Raw genomic sequence first — 16,933 nt, forward strand, 5'->3', positions numbered from 1 at the left:
AAGGTTGTCTTACACAAACTAAGAAATAGCTTTGATTAATAATCAAATTTCAAAATACCCATTTACTTTCACTCTTCATTAATGTAAGTGTAAATTAATTGATAAGTTACGATTATATTTGATAAAGAAATAGTTAATATAATTTTAAAATGATAGATAAGTAGGAACAATTTTTTCCAAAATTCTGGTGTAAGATGAGCTTTGAATGGTTAAAGTATGCTTCACGCAATTTATATGAGCAATTTTTTATTCTGTATGATTTTCTGCCTCCTGATATACCAGAAACTTGGTTAGTCTTCCAAATGCATTTAGCATTTTCCAGTACACAACAACCAATCGTGTATTCGTGTGCTTTTTCCCTCATTCGCTACTAAAACTTCCGATTTTTCTGGAAGTGTGCATCTAGACGGTACTAATAGTCTAGAAGTGCGCGTTCAGATTGTATAAATTGGTCGTTTTTCTGAATGCATACTTCGGGGGTGGGGAAAGTGATGTCTTTCCTGTTTCATGACCTATGATGCTCCTGTCAATGTAGATTTTGTTTATTGTATGTGTGTAAGCTGGAGTAACATTACAGAGGGATTTTTTTATCAACAAAATACTACTTGAGCCAAATTTCAGGCTAACACCTAAGTTATACCAGACAAATTTAATTTTTAAAATTGATTCCAATTTGTTGCTTTAAAATACTAAACATATGGTTGGGGTTTTCATGCATGGTGGTTTGGTTTAATTAAAGTTGTCATTACTTTCTTTCTTTTTTGTTCCAGAAAACATGAAGGTTGGCTAAATAACTTCTTTTTTTCATAGTATAGAAAGAAAGAAAAAACTTTGCATAAGTAGTAAATTAATAGACTTAAAAACTTCTTTTACTGCACATACCTAGCAAAGTTGGTATGGTACATTTCACTCCTAGCAAAACAGTCAAGTCTCTCTTCTCAAAATTCAAAGGGTAAGACCCAAAAAAAACGATACTATAATTAATTAATCATGTCAAAATGTGTTAAAAAAATAATAATCAATCCAAAATTTAGTCTTACTCCTCTCTAAGATGTATATTGCATTATTACTCAAGAACAATGGTTATGTCTAATTGTTCCATTTCTCCATCTCCTTACCCAATGGAGAAAAACAAAACAAAAGAACAAATTAGTTTGCTAAAAAAAAAGCTTAAATTTGATTTATGCTCCTTTTTGGTGTCTACTAAAATGAAAAGATATGTAATAAAAATCTAAAACCAATTGTCACACTTCACAATTCATCCACCAATCACACAACACATCCCAACCAACAAATTCTAAACAAACCAATTAATTCTTTTCCTTATAGCTTCATCTAACAACACCTTAAGATTCTAAGGATAATATTTCATTCTTGAAATCATCTTCATCCACAAGCATGTTTCCAGCATCTCCATTTAATAATCCTCCACAATCACTTTCACCACTACAAGGTTCTTCTATGTTGAACATCAAACCAATGTCTTCCACAAAGCCTGAGCCATCAAATATATCAATTAAATCTTGATCAGTTTTGCTTAAAGCCATGTTTGTGTCTTGAAACTCTAACAATCCATTACACACGAAGCTCCATGGTAGGTCTAGGTCAAAATAATGATCCATAACATTAACTAATGTGTGTTCTTGATCAGTTGGAGGAACATGTTGTTGAACTTGTGGCTGAATAGGTACAATTTGTACTAGATTTTCTTGTGATGGTGATGGTGTAGTTGTTGGTGTTTGTTCTTCTGATGCTTCTTTAGAATCAGGAGGAGAATATTGAACAATTCCTATAGTTGTTTGTGGTTCTGTTTGTTTTGTTTCTTCATTTTTCTTCTTCAATCTGTCAACATAGTTGCTTATGTCAAAATTTGTCACTGCATTCGTTCCTCTATACTCTATTGCTGCCATATCATATGCCATTGCTGCCTCCTCTTGAGTTTCTTCATAAACAAGCCACAAATTTATCTCATAAGATTAGTCATTCAAAATATGTTACTATAACATAAATTTAAAGAGTAAGCCTGAAATTGAAAAAATATTTACACTACACATATATCTAATCTAACCATGGATGTAGTCGATACATCAGTGGTCGTTAGATCAAGACGAGACCTCCAAATTTCAATCTTGGTATTTTAAATTAAAATATTAATTCAACATTCATGAAGATTTTGACCCCATTCATGTATATGTTGACACTTACATTGCCTTCATGGGACACAAACAAAATGTAGATAGGTGGGGCAATTTTATGAATTTAAATTCTCTTTGCCTTCATAGGACAGAAATGGGAAATTAGTACTTTGCAGAGGACAGGTTGTACTTTTCCTGCTTATGGATTGTCACATGCCACGTGACATCTTCTTTCTTAAGGGTGGCACGTGACATCTTTAATAAGCATAGTTTGCAATTGCATAAGTAGAAAGAGAAATTGGGGAAAAAAGGGAAATTACACTTCTTTATATTTTTTCCTTTTAATTACTTAGTTTAGTTGTATAATATTAATAACTCTTTCATAGAATCCAAAACAAATTTGATAATAAAAATATACAAGTGACAAATTAATATCTTACTGTATGTTCCCAAGTAGAGGTACTTGTTACCACAGACTCTTCCAATACGAGCTTCCCACCGACCATTATGGTGATGCCTATTCAAAATTAATATCATATACTTTTAATTTCATAAAGAAACTTTGTACATTCTACTAATATAATTTAATTGTCAAGTAAATAATGACAGCAACCATTACATGCATGCACGTATCATTAAAGTAATAATGTAGACATCTCATTGTAAAATTTGAACCGTTGAAATTGTTTTGTGCAGTTTATGATATGAAACCTGTAATGACACATGTATGAGATATTCTTACATGACATTGACATTGATGCATTAATAGTAGTAACAAACAAATGAAAAAAAGTTTTGATTTTAACTTTTTTAAGAATGAAATAATATCCATAAATTTGAATGCATGTATCTAACCTAGCAACCCCACGGTACTTAGAAATGCCTCTAGAAAAACCACTACTTTGGCGCCTCAATGAGGCCAAATACTCTTCTTTTGAGGACTTTTCCATTTCTTCATACTCTTTTGCATAAGTTTCTATCTGCACATAATTGAACACCACAATTTTAAAAATTAATTGATGGAAAAAATATACAAAATCATTTTATTAAATTTAATTCTTTTAGTTCTTCAAAAACTAAAAGTGATATTTATTTATTTTTTAAATTTTCAAATATCAGTCAAAATATAACTTAAAGATGGCAATAACTTTGAAAATCTTCTTAAATATGACTATTTTGATTTAAAATTTAATTGACCAATTAAGATTTTTAGTCTAATATTATGAATAGGAAAATTAATAAATATACCTGAAAATTCAAGGTTGCATCCTTCCCCCAATACTTAAGTGCTGCAAGATCATAAGTATGAGCTGCTGCTTCTTCAGTATCATAAGCACCTACATCAACATTAAAAGAAATTTGATTAAAATATTCCTACGATAATTGATTGGGTCTAAGTGAAGTGTGACCATATCATGGTCAAAATCTAAAATCAATAATGATTTATTAATGTTAATAATTTATAAAACTGGAAAAGTTGACTAGGATTTTGTGAGATCAAAATGCATGATAAAGAGAACTTACCCAAATAAACTACACCGTCCGCAAGTGTATGTGAACGTTGCAATGACACAGAGATTGCAAAGAATAAAACAAGGTCAAAAACTCATAAATAAATAAATAAATAATAATCACTAGTAAAATAATTAAAATTAAAAATAATAAACAAACAATAATATATCTCGTTCATTTTTTTTCTCCAACCTTCTTCTCTATTTTGTTTTTTATATTGGGTTTTCATGACTTAATTTAATCACCATAGCCAAATACTAAATAATCAACCAATAAAAAAACAAATATTAAAAAATTCACCAAAAAATCAAATACTAAAAAACTTAGTAAAATTACCTTGTTTTCCCTTCTTCTTTTGAATGTCGTTCCAAGAACCCTTATCCCATAGATGAGCTTCAAATCTTCCAGTCCATCTATGTCTAATTTGATCAAACAAAAATAAGTGACATGCAAATGAAACTAAAAACTCATCAACAAAATTCAAAAGGGTAATAAAAAAAGTGATTAAATTTCAAACCTTGTAACTCCTCTATAAATGGAGCTTCTTTTGTTGCCACCATTTGTTTGATTCTTCACTTTGAAATTTTGTGATTTGGGATTGATATTCTTTTTTGGATTCTTAGCAACCCTTTTCTTTTTTGATTGAATTGGATTCTCAAATTCAACAAGAGATGAAGATGATGAACTTGAAGATAGTGTTGAACTCTTCATTGAAGCCACTGATTTTGAATGTTAAGAATATAAAATCACCCTTTTTGTTCTAAAAAAATAAAGAACACAATGTGTGTTATTTGAAGATGAATTAGACAAAAATGGTATTTGAATTTGGTGATTTTTTTATGTGAAGGAAAATTATGTTCATAACATATAGATCCATTTTGCGTCTAAATTATATTAAATCAAATAATACTATAAATATGTACCTGACTATTAATTCTTGAATCATGAAAAAATTTCTTCAATTACGTGAAGACTCATTGTTTGTACACACATAGATTAATTTTTATTATCAACCTTTTGAATTGTGAAACTAGAAATAAAAAATGAGCAAAGTATATTTGTGTTTTGTATGAGGAGACATGAAGAGATTTGTGTTATGTATTTATAAATAAATATACCCATTTAATAGAAACCATTAACTCATTTTCATAGGAAATTAAAAATACGTTGTCCTAGTTATCATAAGCACAGTCCTATGACCACTTACCGTCCATTAATAATTGACCAAATGGGAAAAACATGCATTCTAAACTTGACTATGATTCACGTTTTAATGTTTTTTCAATAGTAATATTTATTATCGGTTATAATTAATTCAAGGAAAATTATTCTAGATTTCTGGATGAGGTTTTTTCTAGGTGGCAATGGGATGCTAGCACTTTCACATTATAATGGTCACTTTATAGTGTTTTCTTGCATTTGTTGCTGTAGTTGGAGTTGATATTGTGAGATGTATCTCTCACTATGTTTCTGTCATGTATGTTTTAGCTTATGGTCGGTATAGCTTATGCTAGGAGTTGCTCTTTATTTTAATAAAAGTTCTCTTTGCTTTTTTATAAAAATAAAAAATATTTACAGTCTATTAGTTTTGTAGGCGGGGGCGGATCTAAACTCACAATATTAATATTAGTGAGGTAGACTTTTTCTGTTAAATAATTATATAATACTAAATTTAATAAGAAGTTATATAAAAAATAGTTATAACAAGCAAAATTACAAAGAAAATAATCTAGGACACGACAACAAAAACAAACACTTTCTCTCTCTAAAGTGAATCCTTTGCCTTCTCTCTAAAAACATATGTGCCTCCATCTCCCTCAAATCCAAACACTTTTCTTTAAAATGTAAACCTCTATAGTGGTGGTGCGACGAGACGCGGCCTCCCCATCACCTTACCTCCGGTTGTAGCAACAACTCGTGGTGGTGTTGTGGTGGTTTACTGGGTGGTTTTTTGTGGTAGATCTTATGGTTTGTGGTTGCGCTGGTGGTGGCTCGTGGTGGCAGATTCGGACCCAAACCTAAATCTTCGATGTGGTTTTGGGGTTTCTTTTCTTGTGAGAAGGATTTGCAACAAGTGTCGTCGTTCGTCGTTGCTGTGTTGTTCGCCGGATCGTGTGTTTCATGAGTTTGGTTCCGAAAACCACTGTCGGCGCCGCCGCGGTGGTTGTAACGTCCACTTTTATTTAATTAATTATTTAAACGAGTTTAGACGATTATATTATATTTATATAATATATGTGTGAATTTTGTTGATTTATGACGATTTGGATGATTTGGATGATTTTTAGATGAGCTATGAGTTTTGATGATTTTATGAGATATGAGACTTATTTTATTGTTTAATAAAATAAGATTTGAAAATAAAATAAAATATTTAGTTGAGGGCTGTTTTGAGATTTTAGAGTTTTGGGGGAGAAAGTGAGATAAGATAAGATATTAGGAAGAGATATAAAGGAAAGACCTAGGTTTAGAAAACGTTTTGTACGTACGACTGTTTTTGGAGAAAAAGCCATAGAAGGGAGAAGACCAAGAGAGAGCTGCGATTTATGCAAAACAAGGTAAGGGTGAGACTAATGATTCAGTAATGTTAATTCTTATAATTCTGATGATCAATTGACAAAGTTAGGATTGAATTATAAAAGTTTTTAAATTAGGGTTAATAGGAGAATTTGATGATCCAATGATGATAGGTTGTAAAATTGGTGCAGAAACCGTTCCTTGACCTTAGTTTACGATTAGAATGAATTCAGGAATCAAAACTAGGCTTTAAACCATGAGATTAGATGGATTTTTGTAAAAACTGCAATTCTGCCCGAGCCTGTATTCATCGCTCGCCCTGGCGAACGATGATCCTCGCCTCGCGAGTGATGAATTTCATCGCTCGCCACGCGAGCCATTACCCCTCGCCTCGTGAGTTACCTGTCGTAGCTCGCCATAGCGAGCATGACCAGAGAGCATGTTGAATTTCGTAATTTTGACTTTTGAGTTGAACCTTAGATGCTTTTGAGTGCCTTAAGATGTTTATTAAAGATTAGATGATGACTTAGAACAAGATTGAACCTGGAATAACCATTTTTGGAATTCTTGCTTGTACTCGCCATGGCGAGTAGATGCTCTCGCCTCGCGAGCACTTCCAGAACTGAGTGCATTTGAGAATGTCGTGACCTGAGTTGATTGAATCGATTAGGAATGGAACTTTAGGTAGTAGTGAGACATATTTAAGAGGTTAGCTGAAATCTGTAAGGCTGTTTGAACTGTTAAGTTGTTTGTAATGTGATTTAATGATTAAATACATTACTTGAAATATTATTGAATGATTAAGATGTTGTTGAAATGAATTGTTGTTATGAAATATAATGTTGTTGTGATCTGATTATGCTGCTTTTGTTATTTAACCGAGTTGCATGAGTCATTATAAGATGAATAAGATGATGTTGAACTCCAAATTATTGGATGTATATGAGATGTTGATTAAGATGTTTTAGGTGATTGAGTCCATGCATTAACATACATATGTTGGGGGCACATGCCCTGGAGCCTTGTCCTCACCACGATGGAGCTTTAGCTCAAAATAATTGTTGGGGGCTTATGCCCTGAAAGTATATTAATACTAAACTGTTGGGGGCTCATGCCCTGAATTGATACCACATGCATATAAGAGGTTTAGGTTGCATTGTCACATTGTCGAGTCAAAAGATGTTATGTTGTTGATGATGATTGAATGAAGTGATTGCTTGATACTCCCTCCGTCCCAAAATGTATGACGTTTTGGCCATTTCACACGTATTAAGAAATATAATTAATATTGTGTGGGGAAGAGAAATTATGAGTTGTTTTACAAAATTATCCTTAATAAATGGTATGGGAAAGATAAATGAAATAATTGAAAGAAGAGGGAGTAATTAATAGTCAAGAATATAATAGGAAAAGTAACATTAATATTTCATTGGTATTGTAAAGCGACATATAATTTGGGACAAATTTTTTTTCCAAAGCAACATACAATTTGGGACGGAGGGAGTATTATATTATCAATGATGCTATGATGTTTAAGATGTATATGTTGTTAATTATGATTTGCTGAATTATATTGATTAATATTATTGTTTTGTGAAATCTCACCCCTTCTGCTTGGAAATGTTGCTCTTTGTATGAGTAACTTGCAGGTGATCGAGCTTAGTGTGCATATTGCTGTCGTGAGTGGCCTTGCCCCACTGTGTCGTCTAGGTCGCTCTAATACGTAACGGGATGGGGTTTATGATATACATGCTTCATTCTTTTACGTGTTCATTTATGATGATTAATTGAATTTATTGAGATGTTTTAATGAGGCCTGCGTGCCAAAAATTTATGATGATTTGAACTTAATTCTGCTGCAGTTTTATCGATGAAGGATAAATTATTATTTATCTATGTTTTGAAGATTTTTAAGAATGTGATATCCCGTTAATTGATGATTACTCTGATTATATGTTTGAAATTTTCATATTGGAAAAACGGGGTGTTACAGTGGTCAATTGTTGTTTGGTCCTTTACAAACCCATTTTTTACTGTCGCATCTTGTCATTTGGTTGTGTTGAGTGGCGTCGCGGTGGTTTCACATCTCGACGATGCCCCATGGTTGTTGTTGGTGGAGGTGTTTTGTAAAAGGTGTGGGAAGAGGATCATAAATGTTGGTGTATGGGGTTTTGGATCTGTTTAGGTTAAGGGTTCTGGGAGACCTATTGGTGTTTTTTAGGGGTTTCTATAGTGACTTGGGGTTGTTATGGTGGCTTGAAAGAGCAGTGGTGGTGATTTTATCTCAAAAGAGTGGTGGTGATGATTTTAGGTATTTACTTGGACTTAGCGGTGGTGGCTACAACTTTTGGTGGTTTCAGCTCTCAACGGATTTTAAGTGTGGATATTTTGTATTTTGATATCAGAGTGTTGACAATGGTGTTGGCAATAAAGGTTGAGGGTGTTGACGAAGAGGAGGCATAACCGTATGTCAATTGGTGGTGGTGTGATTTTGTTGGGTGAAATTTTGGCCACTCACAATGGAGTGTGAAATTTTGGCTTAACTTTTGGTGTATGTTGCTTTCTTGGTGTTGATTTGGTTTTGGAGGTTTATTTTTTTATTGGTGTTTAAGATCTACGGATATGTATTTCCTTTTAGGTGTTCCACCCATATACGACGCCTTTGTAACTTCTGTCTGGCCGGTCTCTGCTCTTCTTGTGCAGAGACTTGGTGATTAATAAATTTTGGTGTTAAAAAAAAAAAAACAAAGAAAATAATATATTTTCCATTTGTTGAAAATGAATTAAAATTACATCATTGCTAATTGTTCCAATAAATATCTTTCTATATATGTTACAAGAAATGAATCAAATGCTCTAACATGATACTCGTGTATACGAACGGGTGAGTGTGTTGCACTCGTTTTTTAGGAGCTAGTCGCAATTGCATAGAAATTAAAAAAGAATATATATCTCTGCATTGATATATGAATAAAAATATAGACAGATGTACAAAAAATATTTCAGTATTAAATATGAGTAAAAATATACACATGTGTATAAATTAAAAAAAAAAAAGGGTCCCCGATCAATGTATAAGTTAAAATATAGACACATGTATAAATTTTTTAAAAAAATAAAAAATAGATCCCCTTATTTATATATGAGTATAAATATAGACACATGTATAAATTACAAAAAAAAAAAAAAAAAAAAAAAATCCTCGTATAACTATATGTATAAAAATATAGACATGTATAAACATAAAAATATTAGGTATTATTGATATATAAGTAAAAATATAGTGAACCGATATAAAAAATTTAAAAAAAAATTGGGTCTGGGCTGGTGTGACACTTGCCACACCCTACCTTGTTCAGGTCCTTGTTTGTAAGTATATTTTTTCAATTATTTACACAAGTGTTTGATACTCCTCTGTCCCAAATTATAAGTCATTTTAGAAGAGAAAAAAAATTGTGTCAAATTATAAGTTGTTTTACAATTCCAACGAAGCATTAATGTTATTTTTTTGATTATATTCTTAACTACTTATTACTCTATCTACTTTCAATTCTTTAATTTATCTTTCATATACCATTAATTAAGAACAATTTTGTAAAACAACTCATAATATATTTTTCACATTCAAAATTAATTACATTTCTTAGTACGTGTGAAATGTCTAAAACGTCATATAATTTGGGTCATATAATTTGAGATGGAATGAGTAATGTATATTATGATGAGCTTTGATGTTCTCCAACTAATTTTGCTTGCGTGGCATAACTAACTTGCCAGCATGGCTAACAAGCTGTCAGTGTGGCATTACTAACTGCCAGCTTGGCAGTGCCTCTAACTAACCAATATTTATGCAACTATGTCATTTAGTATCTTGCATTTGAGTTAATTGTTTTATTACTCAAGAACAAGTGATATGTGTTTAATTGTTTCATTTCTCCATTTAATCTCCTTACTCAATAGAGAAAAACAAAACAAAAGAACAAAACTATTTTGCCAAAATAAAAAACTTAAATTTGGTTTATACTCCTTTTTGGTGTCTACTAAAATCCAAACCTAAAATGAAAGACATGTAAAAATCTAAAACCAATTGTAACACTTCACCCAATGTCTACATCCATCTACCAATCACAAACAACACATCCCAACCAACAATTTCTCAACAAACCAAACAATCTCCAAAGTGTTCTACTCCATGTAGCTTCATCCAACAACACCTTGTTATCAAAGACATCAAAATCAAATATAATAGTTACAAAGAAATTGTAGTGGTTGAAGATGATGGTGAAGAAGAAGAAGAATCTAATGATAATAAATCCTTCTCCTTGTTACTATCCTCATCTACAACCATGTCTCCAGCATCTCCATTTAATAATCCTCCACAAAGATCAATACCCTCCAAAACTTCACTAATATTAATATCACTTTCACCACGACCACCACAAGGTTCTTCCGTGTTGAACATAAGTTCAAATTCAATGTTATCATCAAAGCTTGAGCCATCAAATATATTCATTAAATCATCATCACCGCATTTGCTCATAGTCGAACCTGTGTCTTGAAACTCTGACAGTCCATTATACATGAAGCTCCATGGATAATCTTGGTCAAAACAATGATCCATAATATTAACTATTGCGCATTCATGACTAGTTGGAGGAACATGTTGTTGGTGAAATTGTTGCGGCAAAGGTTCTATTTGTAGTTGATTTTCTTCTTGAGGTGGGGTAGTTGTTGTTTGTTCTTCCAATGCTTCTTCAGAATCAGGGGAATTAGCAACAATTTCTGTGTTTGATTGTGGTTCTGTTTGTTCTTTTTCATCATTTTTCTCCACCTTCAATTTGTCCATGTAGTTGCTTATGTCAAAATTCGTCACTGCATTGATTCCTCTATGCTTTATTGCTGCCATATCATAAGCCACTGCTGCCTCCTCTTGAGTTTCTTCAATACAAAACACAAATTGATATCATAAGATTTAATCATTTAAAAAAGGTTATTGTTAATTCAAAAAACATTCACACATATATTTAACTATGAATTTGGAATGTATGTCGTCAAAATCTTATGCATTTATGCACTCGACACATCGGTGGTCATTAGGCAAAGATGATCACAGGTCTAGATTTCAATCTCGATATTTTAGATTTAAAACGTAAATCAAAATCTTGCACCATTTCATATCGACTCAAGTCCTCGATGTGCCGATTGCATGAATGCAAAAGATTTTGACTTGATTCAATCAAATCCATCTAACCTTGGTGACACATTTGTATATTACTTGCTAAAACATCTCAACATAATATATCTAAACAGTGATATATGATTTGATGAATGTTTCAATTTGTTTATAGTAACATTGTACGGTTTTTTAAGTTAATTTAAAATTAGTTGTTCACTAATAAATTCATAATAGAATAAAAGTTTGCATAAAGTTAACTTTATGACATAACAAAATCTCACAATGTTAAAAAATAATATATTTGAAGAATCAGTGTCTGGATCACTATTCACGTGCCTACTGGATATTTGGGTGGGGGAAGTTGTTAGTGTCTTGTAGATCTAGTTAACTTTTTAACCAATTTTTTAGTTAACTTTTTAACTTGATCTTAGCTTTTTATACCTAGAATATAATAATAGTGATACATATTTTCATTTTTATTATATGGTTTCACAAGATTGGGAAATATTTAATTATAATTTTTGACCGACATGTAGGCAGGGGATTGTAGATACTGCATGAGTCAAGGATCTGATGTACCCTCCAACATGCTTATCTCTAATAGGGTTTAAGGCTCTATAGTCAAATGTTAGATTGAACTTGGCCAACAAAACAAATTGTGCAACATGGCTAAATAATACATGACAATATTAAGATTTTTTTTATTTCCCTAAAAAAAATATTAAGATTTTTTTTTTTTTTTTTTTTAAGGAATTAAGATTTTTTTTTATTAAAAGTGGCATATAAATTTTTTAAATGAAGGTATGACACATATACATTTATATATTATCTATCTAGTCATCAGAAAAAGCAATCTTATCTATCTAGTCATCATCAAATTTAAATACAACTATAATATTTGAAAATTTATGAAAAATACAATTTCCAGTATTGTTGACAGGTACTTCTATCCAATAAAATGAAGACAAAAAAAATATTGTTGACAGGTACTATCATAGTTTTGATATTGGGCACTTTAATAAATTAACACTTTGAATTTGTTAGAGAATAAATAAATTAAAAATAATTAAATATTTTTATGAAAAATATGTTTTTCAGAAATACTAGTATAATGTTACACTAAGGAATATTTATAAATTTTGAATTGGATTTTAACCTTTCCTATGGTGAGACCTGAAATTGATGCACTAGTAATATTTCTTCTGCAACAAGAGGACAAAATACTGCAGCAGCTACAGTTCATGCAACCAGCACAACTCACACATGGAGCCTAAAATTCCAGCTTTAACCCAATTCATTCACGTTAATTATGACAACTACATTTTTACAAGCTGTAATTCTGTAACAAAATATACTAGTATTATTCCAAGTGCATTTTTGTCTTTTACTTAAAAAATCTAATTTAGAGGAAGCTACTAGTTCTATATACACTAAAACTTTTGTATATAATTAGTATGAAACGACGTTCTTTGGATTATACATGTTTTAGTGTCCGACACAACACGACACCGACACTTATAATTACACTAAATTATGTTATTATTTTTTCAAATTATTAACGTTGTTGGTGTGTTAGTATCAGTGTCGTGTTAGATGTTTGTGTTCGTATCCGTGCTTCAGATGATCTATTAATAAGTAATTCATTCTCTAATTTCTCTTAGCCTATGTGGTCTGTGGACTGTGGTCACAAATTATGAAATTAGTACTTTGTAGAGGACAAATTGTACTTTTCCTGCTTATGGATTGTCACATGCCACGTGAGATCTTTATTAAGCATGTTTTTTATATTAAGCATGGTTTGAAATTTCATAAGTAGAAAGAGAAATTACACAGTCCAAAAGTTTGAAACAATTTTGATAAAAAAGGAAATTAGAAGTGACAGATTAAACTTACTGTATGTGCCCAAATAGAGGTATTTGTTACCACGAACTCTTCCAATACGAGCTTCCCATCGACCATTATGGTGATGCCTATTCAAAATGTAAGATTAATATCTAATTAATAATAGCATATACTTTTATTTTCATAAAGAAATTTTGTACTACAAACTAAGATAATTTAACTGCAAATAATGACAACAACCAAGTTATGTACATAATACTATTAAAGTAATGTGGACACTCGTGTGTTTAAGAAAATGGTTAACACTTAACTTAACACCCAGATACTTGCAAAAGTGTCACAAACAAACAACAAACAACTTGACTATGGACCATTGATAAAATGTTATTGGTACAAATTGGTTTGTGTTGTTTACTATATGATTGGTGTTTGGTATCACGGTGAATTGACCGAATAGCTGTTGTGATTTTGCAAAAATTACATTTTGTGTAGTTTTTGCAAAATCAAGGCGACTCTGCTTAATAATGACAAATTTAATGTGATATCAAACATGTATGAAACCTCCAATCACACATGTATGTAATGCAAGTATAATCGACTGCAGACAATTCGGATCCGTTTTGAGACACAGTTGTACCATGGTTTCAAACAAATGCTAGAGAATTTAAAATTTTCATTTTAGAAAGAAATGAGTTGTATAAATTTGTATGTATCTATCTAACCTGGCAACCCCACGGTACTTAGAAAGTCCTCTAGAAAAACCACTGCTTTGCCGCCGCAAAGAGTTCAAATACTCTTCTTTTGATGCTTTGTCCATTTCCTCAAACTCTTTTGCATAAGTTTCTATCTGCAAAGTTCTTCCACAAATTAGTAACATTCATTTCATTAGAAATGTCATCAATATGTTAAATTAAATTGTACGCGGCCCTTTAAAACTAACACAAAAAATATAGATGTATCTTCTATCGACCTATACCAACAATGAATTTGTTTAAGTGGTAAGAAATTTAAGCTCCTTAAACAGATGATTAGAAGTTCGATCCTGACTTCTACATATTGAAAAAATCAAGTTGAGAGATGAGAACCCACTTTTTATGCCTCACAAATTCCTCAACGATGATTATTCACCATCAAATCAATAACAAAGGTAACAAAAAGATCCCAATATGAATCTTCAAAGAAAGGGTATGTGGCATTTTTAATTAAAAAATGTAGAGCAAAAATAATACTTTATCAAAAATTATTTAAATAGAATGATTCTTTGAACGGGGTCCAACAACTTATAGAAATGTACTAATGTTATTTTTGAAAATTTCAAACATTGGTCGAAAGAGTCCTTAATCATGGCTTGACATTTGATATTTTGAGACCAACTAGATGCTTCTTATTTTTTCAAAACAAAATAGGACTCCATTTATTTTTCATTGACCAATTAATTAGAAAAACAAAATAATTTTACCGGAAAATTCAAAGTTGCATCCTTTCCCCAATACTTGAGTGCTGCAAGATCATAGGTACGAGCTGCTGCTTCTTCAGTATCATAAGCACCTATATCAACATAATTTTAATTATGTTAAATTAAAATAACATAATTGAGTCCAAGTGAAGTGACCACATCATGATCAGAATCTTTCTGCAAATCAATAATAATTTATTACTATTAATAATTAAAAATTGAAAAAGTTGACTAAGATTTTATGAGATCAAAGTGTTATGACAAAGAAGACTTACCCAAATAAACTAAACCATCCGCAAGTGATTGTGAACGTTGCAAGACAGAGATTGCAAAGAATAAAACAAAGTCAGAAACTCACAAATAGAAAATAATCACCATTAAAATAATTAAAATCAAAAAAGTTAAAATTAAAGTAATAATAAAAACATAACAGATCTCCTTGATTTTCTCTAACTTGTCTTCTCTATTTTTTTAATATTAATTTTTTCTGGCTTAATTTAATCACATATTACTAACCAAATAAATAATGTTCTTACTTCAGTTGGTATGGACAATGCATAATATTTGCAAAGTTCGGGGTTCAAATCCCGGCCACCACAATCAAATAATAAAAAATTCACCGGAAAAAAAATACACTAAAAAACTCATCTATGAAGCAGGGGCACTCCTTGGATTGGATTAATTGTGTCCCGGTGTCGCGTGTCCGACACCGACACCAACACGACACCAATGATTATAGTGAATTATGTCATTTTCTTAAATTATTTTCCGTGTTAGTGTCTGTATCATATCTGGTATACGTGTCTCTGTTCGTGCTTCATAGAAACTCATCAAAGAAAAACCAAACATTAAAAAAAAAACTTAGTAAAATTACCTTGTTTTCCCTTCTTGTTCTGAATCTTGTTCCAAGAAGTCTTATCCCATAGATGAGCTTCAAACCTTCCGGTCCATCTATGTCTAATTTGATCAAACAAAAATAAGTGACATGCAAATGAAATTAAAAACCCATCGACAAAATTCAAAAGGGTCATCAAAAATGTAAACTTTTTCATCAAAAAATTAAAAAAAAGTGATTAAATTTCAAACCTTGTAACTCCTCTGTAAATAGAGCTTCTTCTACTAGCACCATTTGTTTGGTTTTTCTTCTGCTTTAAATTCTGTGACTTGACATTGAGATTCTTCTTTGGATTCTTAGCACCTCTTTTTTTCACTGATTGAATTGGATTCTCAAATCCAATAGAAGATGATGAACTTGAAGATGATGGAGACCTCTTCATTTGAAGCCTCAACTTTTGAATGCTACAAAAACAAGAAAGAACACAATGTGTGTGCTTTGAAGGTAAATTAGACAAAAATGGTCTTTGAATTTGTTACAAAGTTTTTCTCTTTCTTTCCTCTTTTGGTGAATATCTATGATACCATGTTTGTATTTGTAGTGTTGGTGATAACAATAATAGACTAATAGCACTAATCTGGGTTACCTAAAGTGGTTTACCAAAACATTGAGAAAAAGAGAGAGTGAGAAAATGAAATAAGGAAAGAAAATTGGTGTGTTTTTGTGTGTATTTTAAATGAAACGGAAAACGTTCAAATATATATAATAAGTACAAAAAAATGAATCTGTAAATGAATAAGTGAAATGGTTAAATTTAACCATGGTTTGAATTAACCATAGGCTAATTAAAAAAAATGGCATGAATTTGGAGAAACACTTGTCAAAGTGGTGCAGCCATGCTACCAATGGGAGTTTGTATTTAAAGCTGGCTTTCCTGGTATAAGAATCTCAATTTTGCAAATAAAATAAAATAAATAAGAAGAAAAAGAATTGAAATCTAACCTTACTTTAATGGTGGTCAAGTTGTCTATGTCAGTTGCCTTTGAGTCTGTTGCTGAAATATATATCGGTTGAGTTCGATTTTGCTCAATTTGTGCTCTATTTACTGTTTTCCAATGTATAAATGTGTGACATGTGACAAAAATAAATTTTAAGAATGAAATTTAAAGGTTAAAATACATAAAGTTGTAGAGATATTGTATAATATACGTATGGTCGGTTTAAACTACGGATAATCTACTTATTCAAGTAATTTTTAGCCACAACTATTTGACAAAAAAAAAAAAAAATCCATTTTATTCATGTACGACGGTACACCCATCTATCTTCCTCCTCTAAGGAGAGAGCCGTCGTGTAAAGGAGGAGAGTGTCGCCGCTGGATGGACGGTGATGGGCAAAGTGCCGGTGAGAGGGAAAGGTAGAAGTAGCCTATGTTTTTTCTAGTAAACAAATGCTTTATT

At 31.4% G+C, this 16,933-nt stretch overlaps 1 protein-coding gene across 3 annotated transcripts; it reads right to left on the reverse strand.

The window, feature by feature from the left end:
* Nucleotides 1-1,273: 1,273 nt before the first annotated feature.
* Nucleotides 1,274-16,470, reverse strand: LOC11410800 (ethylene-responsive transcription factor WRI1). 3 transcript variants are annotated; one of them, XM_039829635.1, is made up of 7 exons: nt 15,725-16,470; nt 15,513-15,595; nt 14,914-14,922; nt 3,384-3,472; nt 2,991-3,115; nt 2,576-2,652; nt 1,274-1,942 (listed from the first exon to the last, which is right to left on the reverse strand). In XM_039829635.1, exons 1-7 carry the CDS (start codon nt 15,913-15,915, stop codon nt 1,347-1,349), a joined length of 1,170 nt encoding a protein of 389 aa, XP_039685569.1. In that variant the 5' UTR covers nt 15,916-16,470; the 3' UTR covers nt 1,274-1,346. The 3 variants fall into 3 exon arrangements, with proteins under 3 accessions (XP_039685569.1, XP_039685568.1, XP_024627458.1); XM_039829634.1 differs by lacking the exons at nt 2,991-3,115; nt 3,384-3,472 and adding exons at nt 13,905-14,029; nt 14,642-14,730 and having other exon boundaries at nt 1,290-1,942; nt 15,725-16,402; XM_024771690.2 differs by lacking the exons at nt 1,274-1,942; nt 2,576-2,652; nt 2,991-3,115; nt 3,384-3,472 and adding exons at nt 10,081-11,102; nt 13,234-13,310; nt 13,905-14,029; nt 14,642-14,730 and having other exon boundaries at nt 15,725-16,369.
* Nucleotides 16,471-16,933: the final 463 nt, after the last annotated feature.

The sequence above is a fragment of the Medicago truncatula genome, chromosome 8 (genome assembly GCF_003473485.1).
Source record: "Medicago truncatula cultivar Jemalong A17 chromosome 8, MtrunA17r5.0-ANR, whole genome shotgun sequence".
Classification (NCBI taxonomy): Eukaryota; Viridiplantae; Streptophyta; class Magnoliopsida; order Fabales; family Fabaceae; genus Medicago; species Medicago truncatula.